Genomic DNA, 23,602 nt, shown 5'->3' with positions numbered 1-23,602 from the left:
TATTTTTTAAAAAGTTCATATACATGAGAGAGAACATTACTCTTGGCTATCTAAAACACGTACTCATTTTCTTCACAGTTTCTTTGGCTGGTACTCAGAAGCATCCTTACCGTTCTCCTTGTAGCCCATTCCCAGAATAACCTCAGGGGCCCTGTAATAACGTGTCACCACATAAGGAGTCATCATGAAGCTTGTGCCTGCTGTCCTGGCCAATCCAAAGTCTAGGATTTTCAATGTACAATCAGACTTGACTACAATGTTACTTGGTTTCAAGTCCTGACAATAGGAACAAGAGAAGAAATTAAAAGCTAGCACCAAATGGAACAGGTGATTTCCATCTACTCAATCAACATGGCAGTCTTGCAATAGCACTGATGGGTGCCCGCCCGCCATTGACTGTAGAGCCCTCTGTAAAGCAAAAGAGTACTTCCCAAAAGAAGTTTACAATTAGTTTTGGGATTTCTTTGTTTTAACATCCTCAGAAGCTTTTTTAAACCCAGAAGAGAACTGTATCATTTTTACAATTTAGGCTCATCTTGGGAAGAGCTTTTTAGAAAAAAACATCATTTGTTGTCATCTGTTAGGTTTCTCCTTATGGCAACATAAACCTTTTAGTCTATACTTCATTTCTAGGCCAGACAGAAGAGCAGATCAGGGCTGCTGTCTTTATGTGACCAGAAACAGTGGAAATGAACTGTCTTGTTTCAGCTGCACATATGACTCTGCCAATCAGAATTTCTGAGAAGCCTTGAAAGCTGACTCTCAATGAGCTGAAAAAATATGTTAAACAAAACCAACTACAGTGTGCTGAAATCTCCTCCTACACATTAGTGAACTATGTGCTAATTCTATAGTAAAATAAATGAAGTACATTATATTTAACCAAGCTCCCCTACATAAAGAAAATAATCTACAGTTGCTCTTTCTCTTCTCCACAAGCATCTTCATTATAATTCTGGACTAAGTATTCTTACCCTGTGAATAATTCCAGCAGAGTGAAGGTGCTTGATGCCACACAACATTTGGTATAGCAGGTAAGACATTCGCTCGTGGTCTAACTCCATCTGAATCACCTGACACAAGTTGGCATCCATCAGTTCCATTACTAAGTAACTGCAAGGTAAATCCACATTGTAAGCTCCAAATCACAAGACACGTGAAGTCCTTCAAACAAGTCAGGATCCTCTCCTAAATCTATAAGTTTCCGAACTTCCCAGCTCAACTTTTGACTGAATTAAGTATATGAAAAACCTCCAAGTATTGCATGCACGTTAGCCATGGTAACTCTACCACAAAGATGCTAATAGAAGCAGCATTTATTAGTGTGTGGTTCCTGTCCGTATATTTTGTACCTTCATCTTGTTTTCATTTTACCCTGAATTCCCTGAACTCTTTCCCGTGTATTATGATTACAAATAAGAAAAAAAATTCAGAATAGCATCTTCCATTAAATGCAAGGTATCTGTGTTAAATAAGACAACGTGCTAGGATTCACTTCCTCTCCTCTGCTTATTGTCATTATACTTCTGGAAGGTTTTTTTGCACAAAATCAAAGGCACCACAAAAATAGAAAGAAAGATTAAGGATGATTTTTTATCATGTCCGTCATTAATATTTCTCAAAGTGAATTGACTCATTCTAGAAAGCTCACAGAATAAATTAAAAATAAGTAAAAATATAGAATAAATAGTAAGCCTTCCCTGATTCTGACTGAACTAAGAACATGGGGCAACAAAGCACAAAGAGCCATAAGGCCAGAAAGTAGCAGAAGTGTCTTTCCAGGAAGAAGAAGCAGAAACAGAACCTTCTCTCCTGTCACTGGATCCCTTTCATCTGCCGCCAGTTCTTACCTCCCTTTGATCTCTACAAGGGATTTCATTCATCTGATTTTTGTCAATATCACTTGAGTTATTTGAATGTCATGCTCCCCCTTCCTTCATGAGTTTTGTTACTTACACATCTTGGAACTCCTCCAGCGTTTTCTGGGGTGTGAAGACATTTAATAAACTAATAATCTGGAGAAGAGATAGTGGAAGGGACAGAAGAAGGAGAGAAAGAAAAGGGGAGAAAATGAATTATTTAAAAAGCATATTTAAACAAGCACTTATTCCAACTCAAAGTCACATATTAGTGCTATGGTGGATATAGAAAAGTCGGAAAAATTTTCTAGAACTGTCTCAGAGAACATTCAAAAACATATTCAGGAAGGACATGTAATCTGTCTTCAGGTTAAAATGCAATTAAAACGCTCAAATTCTTAGGCAGAGAAAAGAGTCATAGAAGATATATGATTGTCATATTGCTTTAGAGTGTGATTCTCCTTAGTAAATATAGGGTCGTAATGTAACTAAACAAAAAAGAGGAAAAGCCATGTAAGAAAAGTAAGGCAGCAGTGAAATAACCAGCAAGACTTAGCAAGGCTATGTCCTCCTCCAAATGAAAAGGTGGTGTTTAAGTCAAGGAGATGTTCTACGTTAAGGAGGTATTCTAAGTCAAGATTTTTTTTGTGTTGTTATTTTAGTTTCTTTTGCTTCTATTTCACACTCAAATATTATTTAAACTAATGCTCCAATGGTATGTGTGAGGAAAGGTATATCTTGGATGATATCAATGATGAATTTAATGGCAAATGTATTTTAAGTTATAAAAATGATTTTTTAAATTTTTTGTTTCCTGTTTTAGTTATTTTATATATTAGGTAGTAAAGAAGTTTACCTTCTAGCATAAGTAAATGTTAACAGGAAAAAAACTTTGTTTTATGCAAAGAGATTACATACATAAATAACTCAAAATTGTCTTTCAGCTAAATATTCTGTACTAAAGTGCCAGAGGGAAATAAAAATAAAAAATATAGATAACAATCCTCTACTCATAGGATGGATGCAACCATTTCACAAAAACAAGTTAAAGATTTGCACATCTTTAAAACATGAACTAATGAATTTCAATAAAGTTCATAAGTGGTATAGAAACATGAAGTAATAAACAAAACAAAACGATTTTCAACATAAATGCAGTCAATCTAAGGAATGCTTTAGGCCTTCAGTAGTTTCCAATTATTGAGGAATTACTGAGAAAAAAAATCACAACACCATCCAATACTTTCATATATATATACAGGGTAATGGTTATAACATATCAAAAAACACAAGATTATCTCTTCTGAAGCAACCTTGCAGCATGGAATATGCATATGGAAATAAAACTGTTTCAAAATATTTTAAAAAAATATTTATTTACTTATTTTGCTGTGCCAGGTCTTAGTTGCAGCACGTGGGATCTAGTTCCCTGACCAGGGATCAAACCCAGACCCCCTACTTGGGGAGCATGGAGTCTTAACCACTGGACCACCAGGGAAGTCCCTCAAAATATTTTTAAAACTTGTGATTAAAGTGCTTTGCTATTCTGTATACTTAGTTATGGTGTGTATTGAAAAATGTCTACAGTTCTCATTGGAACTGTGAGCCTGTTTTTATAGTACTTAATCTTAGAAAGTAATTAATTTTGATACTTGTTCAAACAAAAACATTAGAGACCATGTGTGGGACACACACACACAATACATACAAACAACCCTTAAAGATGAAAAAATGCTAATCCTTATTATCTGGTGAATAAATAATCTAGGTAATCTAAATTAATCTAGAAAATAGCATTACAATGTTAAATAAATCAACGTTTATTATTTTAAAGAGTAAATTCCCCACTATATATTCTTGTATTCCTCTTTTCTATGCCCTTGTTTTAACACCTTCATTGCCTTTGATTTTCCTCTGAGTATTTCTCCTCTGTTCTTTCTTTGATCCTTATAAATCCTAACTCCTATTAATAACCAATTAAAAATCTTATCTTTAGAAACAGACCATCACAGGTATTTCCATTTTAGTTCAAACGTTTTCAGGCAGGAATCTGATTCAGTTCCTTTTTTTATTCCAACATCTTAAAATGCACAGATGTGAATCAACGTCTGTCATGGTCCCACAATCATACCAGCTATCACTTCCTAGAATTGTGTTCATTTTCTAAATGGATTGTCTTCTTTATTATTAAAAACTTAATTGGGATTGCTTCACTATTTTACATTACTTTCCACAGCATTTCCAGCGTTCTTCATTCTGACTGCTTGTAGTTAGTATTACAAGCACTAATGTGGAATTTGCATTTGGTTGTCAGTGAACTTCCTTTCTGTTAACAAGTTCCAGAAATTTATTTCCCTAGATTTATATACATACATGCATACAAACATATGTACATACACAAACATATGCACATACACACATAGCAGGTAGGATGCCATTTACAAATTATTATTTCAATTTGGAAATCCTTTTTAGGTATCATAAATGTGAACCCCCATATTCCAGTCAAGAATGGGGAGTATGATTCCCTCGAATTGGCAAAGTAAGTGGGAATTTCTCCACGACGTATTTATTGCATTATAGGGGCTGGAGGGAGGATTAGGGAAATCTAAATATTCAATATATGAAAACAAAAAGCTATTAAAACTTCCCATGCAGTTGTTTCATTGCTTGTGTCCATCCATCTTCCATTGCCTATGGTATTTCTCATCCTCTTTGCTATCATAAAAATAGATTGCATTGGTCATGTGGTTAATCTTGCTCCTGCCTTTATTTCACATACTGAAAGAACAAATTGCTTTAGCAGAATGATCTTTCTTAGGAATCATCATTTCTAACATTTCTATATTCCTTTCTTGAAGTATCACGTTCCTTGCCTGGCCAAATCAGAGATGGGTACATACCTCAGAAAATTTTTCTTTCTGAGTGAGGCCTTTCCTGCTTAACCTATTTAAAAGAGTAACCCTACCCACTCTGCACTGACCGGTATTTTTTATCTTTCTTCTTCGTTTTGTTTTCCTTGGTAGCACTTGTTACTATCTGACATTCTAAACATTGACCTACCTATTTTGTTGACTGCCTTTCTCTTCCCAGTAGAACATGAGCACCGCATGGGCAGGGCTTTGTCTCTCTTATCTTCACTGCTGTATTTTTAGCATCTAGAGCATCTAGATATATACCTGGCACATTGTATTCATTTAACTGTCAAGTGACTGAACTAAAAAGTCGTTGGAGTAGAGTAATAGGGGAAAAAGAAACACTGTCATTGGGCCTAAATCCACATATTTGTATTTTAAATATCTTTCAACTAAACATACATTTGCTTCTACTTAGTGCCTATGACAAATTCACCTGTTTATAAAACTGCACTGATAATTTCATGTATTCTGTGATTTTCATACTCAAGAAAAACTTTATAAGGAGTTATTATTATAGTTTTATAATAATTTTATTATATGTTTATATGTAATAAATTATATATAAAATATTTATTATAATTTATTTATTAATTGTCTTTATTAAAATAAGAATTATCTCCCATTTATCCTTACTAAGAAGAACAGGAGCACAGAAAGAATTCTAGAGGCCTTTGCCGGTGTTTGAAGAAGATTATAATCTGAAGTGAAGAAAGCCCTGTAATGGTGTTCCCTACTGAGTTCCAATGTGAAATATTCTTGACAAGCCTGTTCTGAAGTACGCTGCAGATATGTCCCTGCACGTTTGCCCAACCCTACAAAAAGCAAGATGCCAAAGCACAGTGTATACACTGAACAGTTGGAGGACACTGCCAGACTATAGCTAAAAGTAAAAGGAGATAAAAATCTTCACCAGTTAATAATTAAATTTAAATTATTATAAAGAAATATAGCATATTGTTCTTTAAGATATTTTTGGTTTTGTTTTGGTTTGTTTGGGTGGTTTTTTTTTTTTTTTTTGGAAATGCATGAAGTTCTCTGGTTAATTTGGAGCAAGATAACCAAATATGGTTAATTTCTTAACAGGGAAATATCTATCAGATTCATCCCCTCCATGCCATACAGTTTTCAGATGATTTTTAAGAAGAAAGCTACCATGAGCACAATGAAAGCAAATGTAGCATATGGGCAGGATAAACAATCTTAAGGGGCAAAAATTGCAAAGTAAAGAAAGCCTTTCCTACTCAAGTTGGCATACTGATCTTCCTTCCCCAATCTCACCACCTCCTACCACCAGAGGTTTAAAATAAGAACTCACATTTTTATGGTTCACACACTTCATGAGGACCAGCTCCCGGTAAGCTCTCTTGGCATGCGTTTGGTTCTGAAAGGGTCTGCTGAGCTTCTTAATGGCCACATTTCTGTCAAGAACAGCATCATACGCAGCACTGCAGAGACCCAAGAGCAATCCAGAATTAAGAACAAAGGAGCCACATCTTCTTTATCCATTCATCCGATGATGGACACTTAGGTTGCTTCCATGTCCTGGCTATTGTAAATAGAGCTGCAATGAACATTTTGGTACATGACTCTTTTTGAATTATGGTTTTCTCAGGGTATATGCCCAGTAGTGGGATTGCTGGGTCATATGGTAGTTCTATTTTTAGTTTTTTAAGGAACCTCCATACTGTGGCACATATATACAATGGAATATTACTCAGTCATAAAAATAAATGAAATGGAGGTATTTGTAATGAGGTAGATGGAGTTAGAGTCTGTCATACAGAGTGAAGTAAGTCAGAAAGAGAAAAACAAATACAGTATGCTAACACATATATATGGAATCTAAGGAAAAAAAAAAAAAAGGTCATGAAGAACCTAGTGGCAAGACGGGAATAAAGACACAGACCTACTACAGAATGGACTTGAGGATATGGGGAGGGGGAGGGGTGAGATGTGACAGGGTGAGAGAGTGTCATGGACATATATACACTACCAAATGTAAAATAGATAGCTAGTGGGAAGCAGCCGCATAGCACAGGGAGATCAGCTCGGTGCTTTGTGACCACCTAGAGGGGTGGGATAGGGAGGGTGGGAGGGAGGGAGATGCAAGAGGGAAGAGATATGGGAACATATGTATATGTATAACTGATTCACTTTGTTATAAAGCAGAAACTAACACACCATTGTAAAGCAATTATACTCCAATAAAGATGTTTAAAAAAAAAAAAAAAGAACAAAGGAGCCCTTAGAATTCCCGCCTATCGAACTAAAGATACAGATAAGGAAAATACTAGTTTGGAATCCTACTCAAATACCTGCTTCTCAAGCCACATGTCAATCAGGCTGTAAATAAAGACGTAAGAGTGACTAGTATAGAAACATTCTACCTGCTAGGAAAAGAAAAATAGTATCTTGCCAAGAAAACAGCATGTAATTGCATCAGTGAGTCGGGGACAAAAGAAAGAAAAGTGCTCAACTTTCTCACTGGCCATGCGACTGTGGCAAGTCATTTAATCTCTCTGGGCTTGAATTTCTCATCCACTAATATGTTATATTTAGCTGTAAAACTTTACTGTTCTTTGATCGTTTTCAGTAGACATTCATTCTTTCCCCACTCACAGGACCAATTTTTAAGGTGTGACATTAATTGCCATGAATGCACAGGTGGGCTGATGCTCAAAGTGCACTCATTAACAATAACAAAGCTTGAAATAAGGAATGCAGTCAGAGAGGGTTTCAGAAGCATAAATCATTACATTTAAATACAAAGACAGAAATGAATGCTACTAACATGTGAAGCTTTCAAGCCACTTGAGAAGAATTTACCATGCTTTATGTTTCTGCCATACTCAGAATACATGGGTCTAGGGATCAAATGAGGAAGTGAATCTCTTTTTGCTAAATATTATACCTAATGAACCCACTCACAAAGTTTTTTCCATCTCTGCAAATTTGGGTTGTCCTGGACTTTGTCTTCGTTGCTAGGAAAGAAGGGAGCAATCAATATGCTATTGATCTATTTAATTGGAAGTGACATTAACCATTTAGGGCTCATGCCACTAAACTAAAAGATAAATAAGAGGTTCACTGTATTGCAAATAGACTCACAAGAGAAGTTTGGACAAAGTCTTAGACTTCATCTTGTCCGTGCCTCCATTTAATACTTATTCCTCTCCAAAACATCTCCATCAAATTTTGACCAGTTTCTGCTTGAGCATCTTCAAAAACATGGACCCCCTTTACATAAAGGCAGCTCATTCTGTTGTTGGAAAACTCTGAGTGTTAGAAATGTCATCATTCTAATAAACAGAGTTGTCTCTCTGTGATCTCTACTAACTACTGTCAGCCCTGCCTTCCAGGGCAACTCAAAATAAAGTATTCCCTTTTCATCATGACAAGCCCATAATGTTTGAAATCCATTAAAGGACCTTGCACAACATCTGGCCTACTCTATAAGCACTCAGTAAGCGCTCAATAACTCTTAGCTTTTCTTATTTCCCCCCTAGGCCTTTTGTTTCTTAAGCTAAATGGTCCTACCACCATTTGTCAGAGTGTGATTTCAAGTCCTAGTACCATCTGGTCAGCTTCCTCTGAATATATTCCAGTCTGTGGATGTCCTCTGAAAATGCCATTGTTACTCTAAGCATGGAGTGTCAGTGAAGACTAGGGAAAGGCTACCAACTCCTTCATTCATTCACTTGCTCATTCATTCTGTTGACACAGTTAATACAGCTAAGTCTGTGCTGGTTTCTTTGATAAATGCATCACACACTATTGATTCACAGTGAACCTATGCTAATTAGAAATACTGTCTTTTTAAAAACTTGTGCTGCTATTCAACTCTGCATTTTAGCACTGGTACTTCTATTCTTGTGTTTGTTCTGTTCTTGTTAACCTATCAATGTCAGCACAAGTAAAGAGTCAAATGGGCATACATCTTATAGGTAGTATACAAGGACAACAGTGAATTTGGAAATACAGGAATTAAACTTGCTTTCTGAAGCTAAGAAATTGTGTCAGCAGGAAAGTGATCAGAGCAGTCACCTTAAAGAGAAAGACTAAATTTTAAGCCAAAACAACTTAGGTAAAGTCATTAAAATATCTAAAGAAAGAATAGCAATTAGTCATGTGGGCCTAGGAAGGAGTCAAAGACGTAAATTCTGGTACTGCCTGGTGAAATAAGAAAGTGCGCTCTCAGGTAGGTCCAGGGATCCAGTCAGCCGGGTGGATATCCCTACTGTGACTGTCAGAGACTACAGCCAGTTAGCAATCTGATCTGTGTCTCTTTAGTCTGATTCTATCCTCTGCAGTCAAAATTCTACTCATCAGGCTCTCCTTCAGAATTCTGCATACAAGAATTCTGCCCATATTTGGTTAGCTTGACTATTGCATGTCTTGTAATTTAATAAATCAGAATCTGGTTTCGTGTGTGAGCTTTTAGTGAGGCTTGTCGATGTGAGTTTGAGTCCCTGAGATACTGAACAGATCCTGGAGACAGTAGGCCCATGTGGGATGACTGAGAAAATGCTGCTCTCTGGGGATCTTGGCAGGTTCTGGCCAGTCTCTCTTAGAAATGTTGTGATGTTCTCTCTCCCTCTGGTACCTCTTTCTTGAAGAAATTCTAGGTCTGAATCTCAGCACTACTACTTACTAGATGTGAAGCTATGAGCAGGCCACTTACACTTTCTGACATCAGTTTCCACATGCTTAAAAATGGAGGTAATAACAACCTGACAAGATTGTTATAAGGAGTAAATGAGGTAGTAATGTATCTACAGTCCCTTGCCTAGAGTGTGCACTCAATAAATAATGACTATTACTATTTTTAAAGTCAATGTCCTTGCTGGAGTCATCGTGTAATGCAAGGCAGGATAAAATATATATATAATTTTTTTATATTTATCTGCTGTAATTGGACATGTATCTACTAATCAGCAGTTTTTAATCTTTCTACTAATTACAGATCCATGCAACTATACCACTATCCTAAGCACATTTCACAAGTTTGTCTTATGTCATAAAAGTCTGGAACAAAAACCTTGTTAAAATCCAGACACGTATAGCCATACAGTTCTATTACCTACCACTTTAATAAGCTATTTGGTGTGATTTGTTTTTACTGAAACCCCAATTCCCAGTCATCACTACATCCTTTCTTAATGACTCACAGGGTGTCTTTTCTAACCAATAAGAGGACCAATGTCACGTTCAATAGGTGTCTCTTATAACCTCCTTCTTCCTTCTAAAGAAATAATATTCGCCTATCTACAGTTGTATGGAATATGGTGGTTTGGCCCATTGAACTTCCATTTACCCCCTTGTATCATGCCTTCCTGTACTGAAGAGATTTGAGAGACACACAAACAATTCCTAGATGCTTTTGCAGCTAGTATTCTGGATTCCAATATGGTCCTGCCAGGCAGATGCAACCGTGGGAGATTTGCAAGGCAAAAGTGAGGGTGGTCATCGTCTGACATTTCTTAGTTAGCAAGCACGGTCTCAGGAAGATGTGAAATTTTCTTCTGAAGCAGTGATTCATGTCATTTTCCAGATTCCTGGGAGAGAAGATGGTTTGAAGCAGAGGCAACAGTGGTCTCCAGATCCCAGTCACCAGCATGATGGATAGTGATGATGGTAATAATGAGTGCACAGTTCCAGCTCTGTGATTTTCAAATCTCGGTTACAATCATGTATTCCAGAAGTTCAGTTTTTTTAGGATACTCTCAGAGGTTGGGGCTCCCATGGTGATTCATCTCTCTCATGTCTGGGAGTCCTTCCAGGAAGCCCAGACTAGAGTTCACTTCTCCAGGCCTTCCAATGATTTGCAAGCACCCAATTTACCGTATTAAATCTTTGCCTACTTATAATGTTTCTGTCTCCTGCCATGAACCCTGGCTGACACTACAATCTTTCCCATTTTCTGTAATTCCTCAGTGATTACTGGCAACAGTTTAGCAAATACATCTGCAAATTGGAATCACTGGTTGCTGCATAGTCACAAATTAATGTCTGAAAGTTTTTCGTTACTCTGAAGTCCTTCTTTCTTTGAATCTTGGACTATAGAATTTTACTTTATTTCTTTCAGTGGCTTTTCTTTTTTTTTCCTTCATGCCAGTAAAAAAAGAGATAAATCTTTATGAAGGTTTTTCAGCAACTTCTAGCAACTTTCCAGCAATTATGCTGAAAATTTTCTAGCAATTTCTTAACATACTCATTTCCATGTCTACCAGATTTATTCATGAAAGAAAAATATAGCCTTCTTTTGTTATGCTCCTGTCATTTAATCCAGTTTTATGTTGCAATAAAGCTATGTTTACCTCCTTGAATGTATTTATATAAACACACACACACACACATCCCTGTAAGCAAGGCTTACTGTCAACATAAAATCAGTTGTATTGATTTTTTTTTCCTTCTGGAAATTGCAGACAACTTGTTGCAAAGTTTTCTTCTTCCTAAGTCATAATTATTTATTTGATAATTTATCTTGTTCCCCTTCCCTATCACATTTAAAATGTTCTTGATCAATATTAACATGTCTGTGGGCAAAAAATTAAGAAATTAACTAAAAAATCCCTAGGCATTGTGAGAAGAACTTTATGTCTTAAAAAATAAAAATTAAAAAACCTTATCATTGGAGCACCTTAAACATCTTAAGCCATAGCTGGGCAAGCCAAATTCTGCCCTGGAATATATGCTGCACCCTTCACTGTTCTTTTCCCATGTTCCCATGTTCTCACTTTGACCTTTACCAAAGGCCTGGACTTTAATTGAAAACTATCAAAAAATCTCTACCTCGTGCCCTCAAATATCTCACATTCATGCCCAAACATTATAGTCCCTAGACATGCTATCAAGACACTGATTCCACCGCAGAGAAACATGTTGGCCAACCTGCAAAATCACCTCTGCCTCAAAGCTTTTGCATTGTTCCTTCTGCCAGGAATGCTCTTCTCACATCCTCACTTGCCTGACTCCATCTTGTAATTCAGGTTTCAGCCTAAATATCGTCTCCTCAGTAGAGGCTTTCCCTAATCCCCATATCAAAAGTCAACAGTTGATTTTTTGGACTAATTTGTCATTGAATTGCTTGGCTATATCAATTTGGTTATATTTTGTTAGAGATACTTTTGATTACAAGTAATAGAATTATGACTAATAGTGGCTTAATTACTAAAGATCTTCATTATATCATACAATGGAAAGTCTAGAAGTAGGCATATCCCATTTTCAGGAATACATTATAACTCTCATGGGCCCTAGACACTTTTGGCTTCCTATTTTCTGCAAATTGTTTCTAATCATGTTGTAAAAAAAGCCAATAACAGAAATCCATTAGTGCATCAAAGGGAAGTGTAGATGCTGTGATGCACTGCTAAGATTCCCCTTCAGGAATAAAGGACTTTTCATCCCAGCTGCTGGGAATGCTGCTGGCACACAGCCTCTCAGCTCTTAGTCCCCTCTGGTTATAAATTCAGCTGAAAAGAGCTGCCCAACTGAAGTTACACTCTCTTCTTGGGCAGCCTTCAATCAGCGACTAATAAATCTGGGATTATGAAAGCCTGGCCACCTCACCCCAACTCAGGACAGCTAGGAAGGCTCATTCCCTCTTCAAAACTCCCAAAAGGGTCAGCTGAAGCGTCCATTAAGATTTCATTGCAGCTGAACTTCTGACTTTGCTTCCTTCCCTTCCTTTCCACAGCTGTAAACCCCCCAGAACACTCCCTAATAAATCTCCTGCATACAATCACCATCTCAAAGTGTATTTTCTGGGGAACGCAATACTTGACAAGAAGTAACTCATGACCAAATACAGCAATAAGCTGTGGAGTTCGCCTGAATCTTTTTCTAAGCAAAAGGCAGGGTCCCATTGTGGATGAAGGTGGCTGGGCTCAGAGCCCAACACCAAGAAAGCCATTTCACCTATGCAACAAACTAACCTAGATGACCAAGCCTAGTTATAGAGATTCTAATCAACACCACTTCGCACTTTATGGACAACAAGAGTTGAAGCAGGGGTAACAAGGGGCTCAGAAGCCAAGCCCTGAAAGATAGCACCAAAAGCAGCAGCTCTTCCAAACACTAGAAATTGAATTAGTACTTTACAGCCCTTCAGCAAACTAGTGACGGGGGAGATCACACAAAGATTTACCACATGGATAATGAATGTGGGACTAGCTAAACAAACTCATCACCACAGAAAACAGATGAAAGTAACGAAGATGGTTACCCTAAGCATAAGGCAACCATATTCCTGGAAATCAGGTGGATGGCATTAGTGAAGAATTGAAGGCTCCCAAAGAGGTACTTCTTCATCTCAGTGAGATGGAGTGATAAGGTGCATGCAAGTGCTGCCTCTCTTGATCTTCTTTTATCTTTGTGACAAGTTGTCTCATGGTCACCCTGCTGCCCTTAGTGACCATTCAGTGCACCACCCATGTATGATCCAGCTCATGGTTTAAACTACAAAATCCACAAAGCTGCCAGGCTGCTATGTGATAGGCTAAGTAGTAAACTTGGGAAATTAGAGTTTAGCTTGATGTGAAATATGTGAGGGTACAGAGGCTGGTCAGCCTGCTATAAAGCATATAGTGAGGATATAGAGAGTAGTCAGAATATTTTTGCTACACTGATTTTGCCATTTGTGTGGCATAAATCTATAATTATTTACTTTTTAGTGTTTAGTAATGCTTTTTTAACTTTGCAATAAACCCTTTTGACAAAAATAAATAAAATTGAGACTGCATATTTAATTAAAATACTATATGCTATATAGATATAGTATATATATAGTAATATAGTATATATATAGTATATGTATTATATATAGTATAGTATACTATAGTAATATGGTATATATAGTATATATATAATAGTAATAGTATGCTATACTATTTCTCATGTTTTCTTTGGCATGACTAATGAAAACTAGAGAATAATTCTCCTAAAGGAACATCAGTATCTATTTCAAAATTAGTAATTATTTTAAGAAGACTGTTTCCAAGGACGATAATTTAACACATGCACCTACAAAAAATGCACTTAAACCATGACTTTTCATTTAGATCAAATGACTGTTCTTCTAAATTAATTTTGCTTATTTTCTATCCCAAGGGTTTTTTTTTTTTGGATATGCACAAAAAGTTAAGCAACAGCTTGTTAATGTGTTGCCTCCATTAGCAGAAAAATAATTTTGAAAGCATTTATATTATGTCTGCTTTATATCATTTTACCAAATCATTTTACCTGCTTTATATCAAATGCTTCAAATATAAAATCAGAACTTTTCAGTAACAGATTGATTTTCTATAGTATAGTGAGTTGTGATGCAAAAATAATTCACACTGAGTCCAAGCAAACTGCAATATTCTACAAATCAAAATAGAATGTGTATGTGCCAAGATTTGCAAATAGAATATATACATGGTTGGAATAACTTTATCACAAAATTTTGGAGACAAAGCTTATGTTCAATCAAAAAATAAAGATGCTTCAGCAAGGCAGTTAGCACTTCTTGGCACCCCTTATAATTCTGATTGAGGAATAACTTTTTATAAATAAGTCCTAAATTTCAGATGCTTTTTTTCCCCCAAAATCACTTAGAAATCTTTAACCATAGTATTCAGTAAATGGAGCATCCCAATATTTCAACTGTTGAAATTTTAGGGAATAGCTATTATTATAAACAAATAATACTTGCAAATAAAAGCACACTGACATGTGGTGGAAGGAACTGAAGCAAGAAAGAAATTGAACAAATCAAACAATAAAATCACACTGAAAAAAGTCTTCTTCAGAAAAACACCAGTGGAACTGTATTACAAACAGATAGGACTAGGAAGTCTCAGTTGATTAAAATACATGAAGATATATGAAGAATAGTCATTCGTCTCATGTTATACTTTTAATATTTAGGTAATCTATATAAATACATTTTAAAATTTTACTTTTATTTGTATTCTTTTAATTAATTTAAACAAATTTCAGTAGCACTATTTTGACACCCACCAATGTATTTTAGTGTGCCCTTTCACTGTCAAATTTTCCTGACTTAGAGATAAATGATATGGTCCCCTGCTACTGATGGTCACTGTGTTTTTCTTGTTCAAGAGGTTTTTGCACATTGTTTCCACAAGACGGAAGAGGCAGAAGCAAGGAACTGCTCTTCCAGGGTTATTGCTACATTCTTACCTTTGGTCATTTCCTGGCAATAAAATTCAAACTCTGATTTCTATTTAATAGTTTCATCTTACTAAGATTTTCCTTATAAAGCTGCATATAGGTTAGGTGAGTATCAAAGCCTGGATGATGTCAGACTTAGCTAAGGAGTGGAAGTTTATTGAACACATCATCTTTGTTTGTACAAGTAACTCTACTCTGAAATGACAACTCTCAAATTGGCCATGTAGTAAAAACGTGCTATGTCCAAAATTAACGGAACTAAAGACAGTAAGATGTTCCTTTGGCTCAGAGGTTGGTACTGTTTCTTGACACCTGCCAAATTAATGAGATCTATTAAGTGATGCACAGGAGTCTCAAACGGTTCCTGCACACAGGACATATAATTATGACAGGAATAAGCTTCATTGCCCAGCCCATGGGCCTGCTCTCTCTTCCTCCGCGCCTGCCCCAGCACAGCATTTCTGGATTTACGATTGCCCTCCCTTAGTCTGACAACTGGGGAAACACTGCTAACAATGGATGACCCCCAACGTCTCTTGCTTCTGAAAATGTGTATTAGCTATTATTTACAGCCCCTGGGCTTCTTTCCTTTGTTACTGCTATGTTCCTCTTTGTCTACTATTTATCTTTTTTTTTAATTCACTTCCCTTACTCTGATATTTGGGCTGATATTTTGGAAATTGAATTCTATATCCACAATAGTTTATTTGTACGATCATTATGGTATACTTATCATATATTGTCTTTTATTACCTTTTTTGCTATCCTCAAAGTTATTGTGATCCTTAATGGTCAAAATCCTGAAGGATTTAGCTCTATATCCCCTACATGTTTGTTGCATGGAATTATATTTGCTATTGCTAGATGTTTATGTCCAGAGCTTTAAATATGTTAGGAAAATGGTATTATATAAGTTAAGGACAAAATTCAAATAAACGAAGCAGCATATTTTAACTTAATGCTGTGTTACTCGAGATGCCAAGATATTATCTGGCTAAGACGTCTTTCTCAAAGCTCCTGACTCACATATACAGCTATCTACTGACCACCTCTAATTGGCTGTCTCAGAATTATCTGAAAATTAATATGTCCATAACTGAATAAACCTCTGATTTCTCTCTCAACCTGTTTCTCTCTTAAACATCATTTTCTCAGGTATACAAGTCATCTTGATATTCTCTTCTCATCTCCTCCTCATACCCAATTCGTGAAGGTCTGCATTTACTTCCAATGTGAATTTTCAAATTAATCCACTTAGCTCTAACTCCATTTCCACTACCATGAGCTACATGTACTGCAGAGACTGTTCCTTAAATGGTCTCCTAACATGAACTCTTGCTTCTCGACAATCTGCACCTCACCACCCTCATAGAGTCTCATTATATCTAAATTGGGCCATCCTTGGCACATTATTTTGTGTCTGAGGATCCTGCTCATTTTTAGCACCCATCAAGAAAATGTCTTGAAGTAACACGGTGTTAATAAAATAACTAATAGAACTCGTAAATTGTTATAAAAATTAAGTTAGCTTAACTTAAAAAAACCTGCCTCGCTGCTTGACTGTAAGTTCAATGAGGGCAGAAGCCATCTGAGTCCTGATCACCATTGTTCCCCCAGTTTTACTGAGATATAACTGACATATAACATTGTATTAGTCTAAAGTGCACAACAAAATTATATGCTATATGTATATATTGCAAAATCATTACCACAACAAGTTTAGCTAACATTCATTTCATCACCTCACTTAGTTACAAATTTTTCTTATAATGAGAACTTCTCTTAGCAACTTTCAAATATACAACACAGTATTGTTATCTATAGTCACCATGTTGTGCATCACATTCCCAGGGCTTATTTATCTTATAACTGGAAGTTTATACCTTTTGACCACCTTCACCTATCCCTCCTCCCACTCCTAGCTCCATCTCTGGCAACCACCAATCTGTTTCTGTATTTATGAGTTCAGTTTTTTTTTAGATTCCACATATAAGTGTGATTATACAGTATTTGTCTTTCTCTGACTTATTTCACTTAGCATAATGCCCTCAAGGTCCATACATGTTGACACAAATAGCAGGATTCCCTTCTTTTATAGGCCTGAATAATATTCCATTATATAAAATGGAATATTTTATAAAATGGATGGGCACTGAGGTTGTCTTCATGTCTTAGCTATTGTAAATAATGCTGCAATGAGACTCACTCACCTTCGCTTACATTGAGAGTGTAGTACAGTTTCTGGCATATAGTTGGCCCTAAATAAGTATTTTTTAAACAAGTAAACTAATCAGTGATCGTAATACTCCTAATGGTAGAGCAAAGTGAATTATAGGTCTAGGATTTCTACAAACATGAGTCAAATCGCATATTGTTGAAGTCATATGCTTCATCTTTAAAATTCATGTAAAATTTTTACTTTAACCCCATATATATCTATATTTGTTTTAATATAAAATTTCATTTCCTCGTCAATACTACAGTCTTCACATGAAATTTGAGTTCCAGGCACACCTGCCGTATTTATCACGGGGCTTTGAGTGTCCCTGGCATGCTGCACCAGCACCCTTCCCTGTCCAGCCCTTACCCTGAAGCACAAAGACTCGAGTTTAAAAAGTGGGAGATTAACAAATAGGTTGTTTTCTTTTCACCAAAATTTTATTAGCATTTCTAGACAACAATAATAAGACTGTAGCTTCATCCACCAGTAAATATTTTCCTAATAGCAAATAATTTACCAGATTCGCTTTAGGAAAGATCAACTAGATTCATCCTCATATTGATAGCTACTGATGTGAAGCCTAGGTAAACCCAAAATGTGAAGACTTGATATAGTTGTTAACTCTAAGTCAAAAAAAGATTATGCATAGGCCATTTTGATTTTATTGTGGTATTATTCAAGTAATCATAGAAACTGGGATTGGGTTTTTTCCAACAAGAAGTTTTATGATTTGTATAGCACAGGTTGTCATTAACTTAGGCAGGAAAATCCCCGGGTTGCTAAGTTTTATGCATGCAATAATCTTATAAGATAGGCACTCTTAGTAACGCCATTGTTCAGGTGACAAAACTGAAGCTTATGTGACAAAGTGAGAGAGTGGCATGGACATATATACACTACCAAACGTAAAATAGGTAGCTAGTGGGAAGCAGCCGCATAGCACAGGGAGATCAGCTCGGTGCTTTGTGACCACCTAGATGGGTGGGATAGGGAGGGTGGGAGGGAGGGAGATGAAAGAGGGAAGAGATATGGGGATATATGTATATGTATAACTGACTCACTTTGTTATAAAGCAGAGGCTAACACACCATTGTAGAGCAATTATACTCCAATAAAGATGTTAAAAAAAAAACAAAACAAAACTGAAGCTTAATAATAACAACCAGTATTTATTAGCTCCAGCAGTTTTTTTCTCCAAATTCATTTACTTCTAAAGTTCTTAATACTTTCCATAAACTAACTCATTTGGTCCTCACTAAAATCATATGAAATAAGTATTATTATGATCTTGTTACAGTTATTTTTACTATTCTTGCAACTTTTCCGCAAGTTTAAAATTATTTCAAAATAAAAGTTTGACATCTTTATTATAAATATATAGGAGTATAGCACACATCTGAAAAATTAAAATGTAACTGATATCATATGACTGTGACAGTGCGAAATCTCCTAATTTTCCTCCAGTTTTTATTATTAGAATTGTTTACATTTTCTTTATTATCCCTATTATTAAGTCCAAAACTACAAATATTTGCAAGCCATTCTGCTAAGATGGCAGCCTTTCTGATTCTTATTTCACAGTTAATTCATCTTCATTCACTTATACATTCAACAAATAGTTAAATAATATTTATTTACACAATTGAAAGAATTGATAATAGAAAAATCACTTCATGATAATAACTAAATTTTGCACTTATTGTCTGGACAGGTATTAGCTAACTTGCTGTATTTTTACAGAAAATTGGCGAACTAGTAAAGCTAAGGAAAACTGAGGAACAGAGTGGTTAAATAACTTGCTCATGGGACAATTAGTACATGAGTGATCTGGAGATAGAATGCTCTCCGGTTAAAGTTTTACTCCTTGTATTTATAAAAGAAACAAAAATTGAGCTTCCAGGAAAGACATTAAAGCATTAAAAAAAAAAATCAAAAAAAATTTTTGTTAGATAATTTCTTTGAGAAACATGGTAAAACCAGATAAATGGCTGGTAAATTCTGCAGGTGTTAGTTGTTTTTTGTTTGTTTTAAACTAACATGATGATTGTTCAGCAAAGGTTTAGTCTATATACTATTCTCACAAAAGCTGTCTTCCTAAGAATTTTAAACAGTGATAGAAAATTGGCACTTTGAGACTATACATTGGAATTTCTTTGCACAACTATCTAAAAAGAACCACACCTATCAAATACAAGTATTGATTTTACTCCTAAATGCGTGCCTGCCTTTTGTGCTCTCCACCTTCTTCCTGTTGGCTGGTATCATTAACAACCTGTTTACTGACCCCCAAATGGGTTTCCTGACAAGCTGGTATTAACAGCCCTCCCACTGCATCCTGCTTTTATGGTTTTATGTGTGCTCAATTTAGGAACCCAAGGCACCCAACACTCATAAGCACCAAAATGGAAAAGAGATTTATTTATGTACTCTTCTGTGATGCAGTCTGAGTTTAGAGAAAGGTCAGAATGTACAAGACTCAATAACAAAAATTCAATAACAAAACGAAATAACAATAATAACAAAAATTCTCTTCTCACAAAGGTTCTTTCTGTGTCACTGGTAAAGATTAAGGCATTGTGTATGTATGTATGCATGTGTGCATATGTCTATATGCACACACGCACACATGCATATGTATTTTTATTAATCATCTATTCTGGGGCACCATAATTAATATATAGATGAAAATTCTATTTCCTCTAGGATAATAAAAATAATCCCTCTCTTTGTCCTTTGGCTAAACACTATAAGGAAATGGAATTCCATTGTAACATTTCTTTTTAATTTGAACTAATACTCAGTTTTGAAAATCAAGTTCATTTAAGACTTGATTGGCTATCTCTTTTTTGACTAAACAAAAATTCACTGGTCTTCTATCATGTCTCTATTTTTACTTACTGGATATATTTATTTGGATAAAGTAAAAATCTTCATAGAAATAGGTTAAATTTTACTAGATCATGTCACATAATTAAGCAAAAACTTGCTAATATGTATTGTGATATATACAAAAAAGACAAGTTTAGTTTCTTGTACTCAAAGAACTGTGACATACTGGGGGACTACCTAATAGAGGAATAAATTATGAACTGAAAATATTAGCTCAAAAATGAGAAAGGAAATACTAAACACTAATGGAAAAGTCTAGTTTTAAGGAAATATTGAGGATGGCAAAGAGGACAATTGCTAGAGGTGATAAAATAGTGTGGGATATAGTTGCAAGTGTAGGGATCAGTTTATACAGGATAAAACACTGCACAGCATCAGCCAGAAAAGTAGCCTAAATGGGTTCAGATGCCAGTACATAGGTAGAGATGGTGGTGGTGAAGAACTTGTTCATTTCTGTTGGCTTTTAGTTTTGCAGTGAAATGGGAAGCAAGATCATCAGCCGAGAGAAAGGATGGGGGAAAGGTTTTTAGAGTTTTGAGGGCAGAGTTAAGGGACAAAATTGTCACCAAGGATGGTAGAAATGTAAGGAACTAGAGTTTCTGGGCAGTAATAAAGGCCCACTTAATCTTTTGGTCTTGAATTTAGGAGCACACAGTCAAAACATGACTAAATGTTTTTCTCCAGCCACGTTCATCTGTCTTAGTGGAGAGGAGTTAGATTTAACCAGCATTTGAGTTTTGCCAGGCAGAAAGAGGAGAAGATAGCTGAGAGTTTATGTATGGGATAGATTATAATAAGAGACACAATATCTAGGCTGTGTAAGGAGGAAGATGAGTACATGAGGGTTGTCAGGAACAGAGAAATGATAGAAGATTGTAGATTGTAGGAATTGGAAAGAGGGTGTTAGTATCAAATGTATCACTCATTCTAGAAACAAAAATTTCAGTTGAGGTAGTTAATTTAGCTTCATTTTGATCATTGAAAACATATATAAACTAGATCTTGTGGGTAGTTTTGCTTGTTTTGTTCTTATTATCTAGCTAACAGGCATACAGAAAGTTTAAAAGTCAAGGAGAAATATAGAAAAAAATAAACATGGAGAATTATCACTGCAGAATGTGGCATTGAATTCGAGGATTTAATAAAACCCAAATTGCATGTCAAAACTAATATATCCATTTTGAAAAGGACAGTTAGGGAAATACGTACTTAGCTAGGGACTTATCTTAGCATCTGTACTAATTGTTGTATTTTTAAAACAAGAACTATAAATTCCCCCCAGTTTATATCATAAACTATAGCTTTATTGCAGTTTCAAGGTAGAAAATGAGAAAGGAAAAAAAGTAAAAAAGAGGTCCCACGAGTTTATGATCAGATTACTGGCAGCATGTTGTGCCAGAAATGCAATTAGTCAATTGTTTCAGCATAAATCCTGTTTATAAGTCAGTAACGGCTGTAAAATGTGAACGTTAAAAAACGTTCTGTTTGCCACGAAATATTTTTAAATCATGTTATTTATGAGACAATGCAAATAGCATTTTACATGAATGCTGACATTGACTATCAAAATACCATATTTAAATTGTAAAATAAGAATTTGAAATACTGACTTGGAAAACACAGCCAACAATATTTAAAAAGAATAGTGAAATACACTGAAGTGTACCAGATTAGAAAGGGGTTAGCAAATATGAACTCAATGAAATACCAACCTAGAACTTAATTCCAGTGGTCACCTCATTTTTGTTCTGCCTTTAGTCAGATAAGATACTATTCTAGTCCATAAAGTTCTCAATAATGAGTTAATAAGCAATTTATGTAATCCTTCATACTTAGATAAAACTTGGATACAGTTCTTCTGTAATTTTATTGCCATTGCATGTTGAGTTAAAGCACTGAATAGTATAGAAGTTATACTTGCAATGATTTTATATTGCCCTTTGTTGACTGTTGAAAAGAAAATTCATACAGAACATATTTTTTGTATTGGGAAATGCATCTAGGCAAACATATTTGTCTTATTGAAGATTCACAGCTAACATGACTTTTGAAACTATAGATTGACTGTGATAGTCATAAAAAATACATGTTCAAGATTATGAAGTCAACCTGATAAATTTTGTCATGTAGTTCAACAAAAATTTGCTTCTAATATTTCTGATCTGAATCTCAACTCCAGTTCCTTTAACTTACAAATATTATGTTTTAAAAGAGCAAGTCACATGCTTTTTTTTTTTTTTTTTTTTTTTATTTATTTATGGCTGTATTGGGTCTTCGTTTCTGTGTGAGGGCTTTCTCTAGTTGCGGCAAGCGGGGGCCACTCCTCATCGCGGTGCGCGGGCCTCTCACTACCGCGGTCTTTCTTGTTGCGGAGCACAGGCTCCAGACGCGCAGGCTCAGCAATTGTGGCTCACGGGCCCAGTCGCTCCGTGGCATGTGGGATCCTCCCAGACCAGGGCTCGAACCCGTGTCCCCTGCATTGGCAGGCAGATTCTAAACCACTGCGCTACCAGGGAAGCCCCCACATGCTTTTTTATACTTAAATTTTCAAGAGTTAAGACCACTGTCTCTTTTTTCTCCACCTTCTCTTCCATCAACTTCCCCTTGTAAAAGGTAGAATTGGAGTGGCTGCAGACATTTCGGGGACCTGACTAAGGGGAAATTAAGTTAAGAATAAATTTATTTTGGTTCAGTGGGTTACTATAGGCTTCAGAGTCATTTATATATTCAAATTATTGCAATTTTCAGGGATTAGACATGCATGCTAAGAATATTGCAACCTCTGGGCACATTCACCTGGTGCCCAATGTTGTAACAGGAAGTGGCAGGACCAGAAATTATATCACAATGTGAATACTGCCTGACACTGGAAGTATGCAGGTATGTAGACGGTGGTGGAGAAACAATATTTGAAATATATGAAGCCAGAAGATAGTCTGTAAACAACTTTTTCAAACATTACAGCCCATATATAAAAGAAACTAGAGTTTTCCCCAAACTTGACAACAATTCTAAACATGTATATGAATTGTGAAGCTGAAAAATATTTTCTAAACTCTCAATATTAAAAGGTAAGTTTTGAAGAAATTTGGAAATGATATATCTGATAAAAGGTTCATATTCAAAATATACAAAGAACCCATACAACTCAACATCAAAAACAAACAAACAAACAAAAAACAAAACCAAAAAATTCCACAAACAACTCGATTAAAAAGTGGGCAGAGAACCTGAATAGACTTTTTTCCAAAGAAGGCATACAGATGGGAAACAGACACATGGAAGATGTTCAACATCACTAATCATCAGGGAAATGCAAATCAAAACCACAATGAGGAAGAGGAGCTTCAAGATGGCAGAAGAGTAAGACGCGGAGATCACCTTCCTCTCCACAAATACATCAGAAATACATCTACATGTGGAACAACTCCTACAGAACACCTACTGAACGCTGGCAGAAGACGTCAGACCTCCCAAAAGGCAAGAAACTCCCCACGTACCTGGGTAGGGTAAAAGAAAAAAGAAAAAACAGA

At 35.8% G+C, this 23,602-nt stretch overlaps 1 protein-coding gene across 5 annotated transcripts in view; it reads right to left on the bottom strand.

Moving 5' to 3' along the window:
- MAPK10 (mitogen-activated protein kinase 10) overlaps window positions 1–23,602 on the bottom strand; it is a 332,407-nt gene that overhangs the window by 78,099 nt on the left and 230,706 nt on the right. For all 5 annotated transcript variants that reach the window (XM_036853897.1, XM_036853895.1, XM_036853896.1 and 2 more), the window contains 4 exons: window positions 6,093–6,222; window positions 1,957–2,015; window positions 975–1,113; window positions 111–276 (listed from right to left, as the gene is read on the bottom strand). In XM_036853897.1, coding sequence (XP_036709792.1) covers window positions 111–276; window positions 975–1,113; window positions 1,957–2,015; window positions 6,093–6,222 — 494 coding nt within the window. The remainder of the gene's footprint in view (window positions 1–110; window positions 277–974; window positions 1,114–1,956; window positions 2,016–6,092; window positions 6,223–23,602) is intronic.

Source organism: Balaenoptera musculus, chromosome 5, assembly GCF_009873245.2.
Source record: "Balaenoptera musculus isolate JJ_BM4_2016_0621 chromosome 5, mBalMus1.pri.v3, whole genome shotgun sequence".
Lineage (NCBI taxonomy): Eukaryota > Metazoa > Chordata > Mammalia > Artiodactyla > Balaenopteridae > Balaenoptera > Balaenoptera musculus.
The sequence above is the reverse complement of the archived record's forward strand: the minus strand, read 5'-3'. Positions and strand labels throughout refer to the sequence as shown.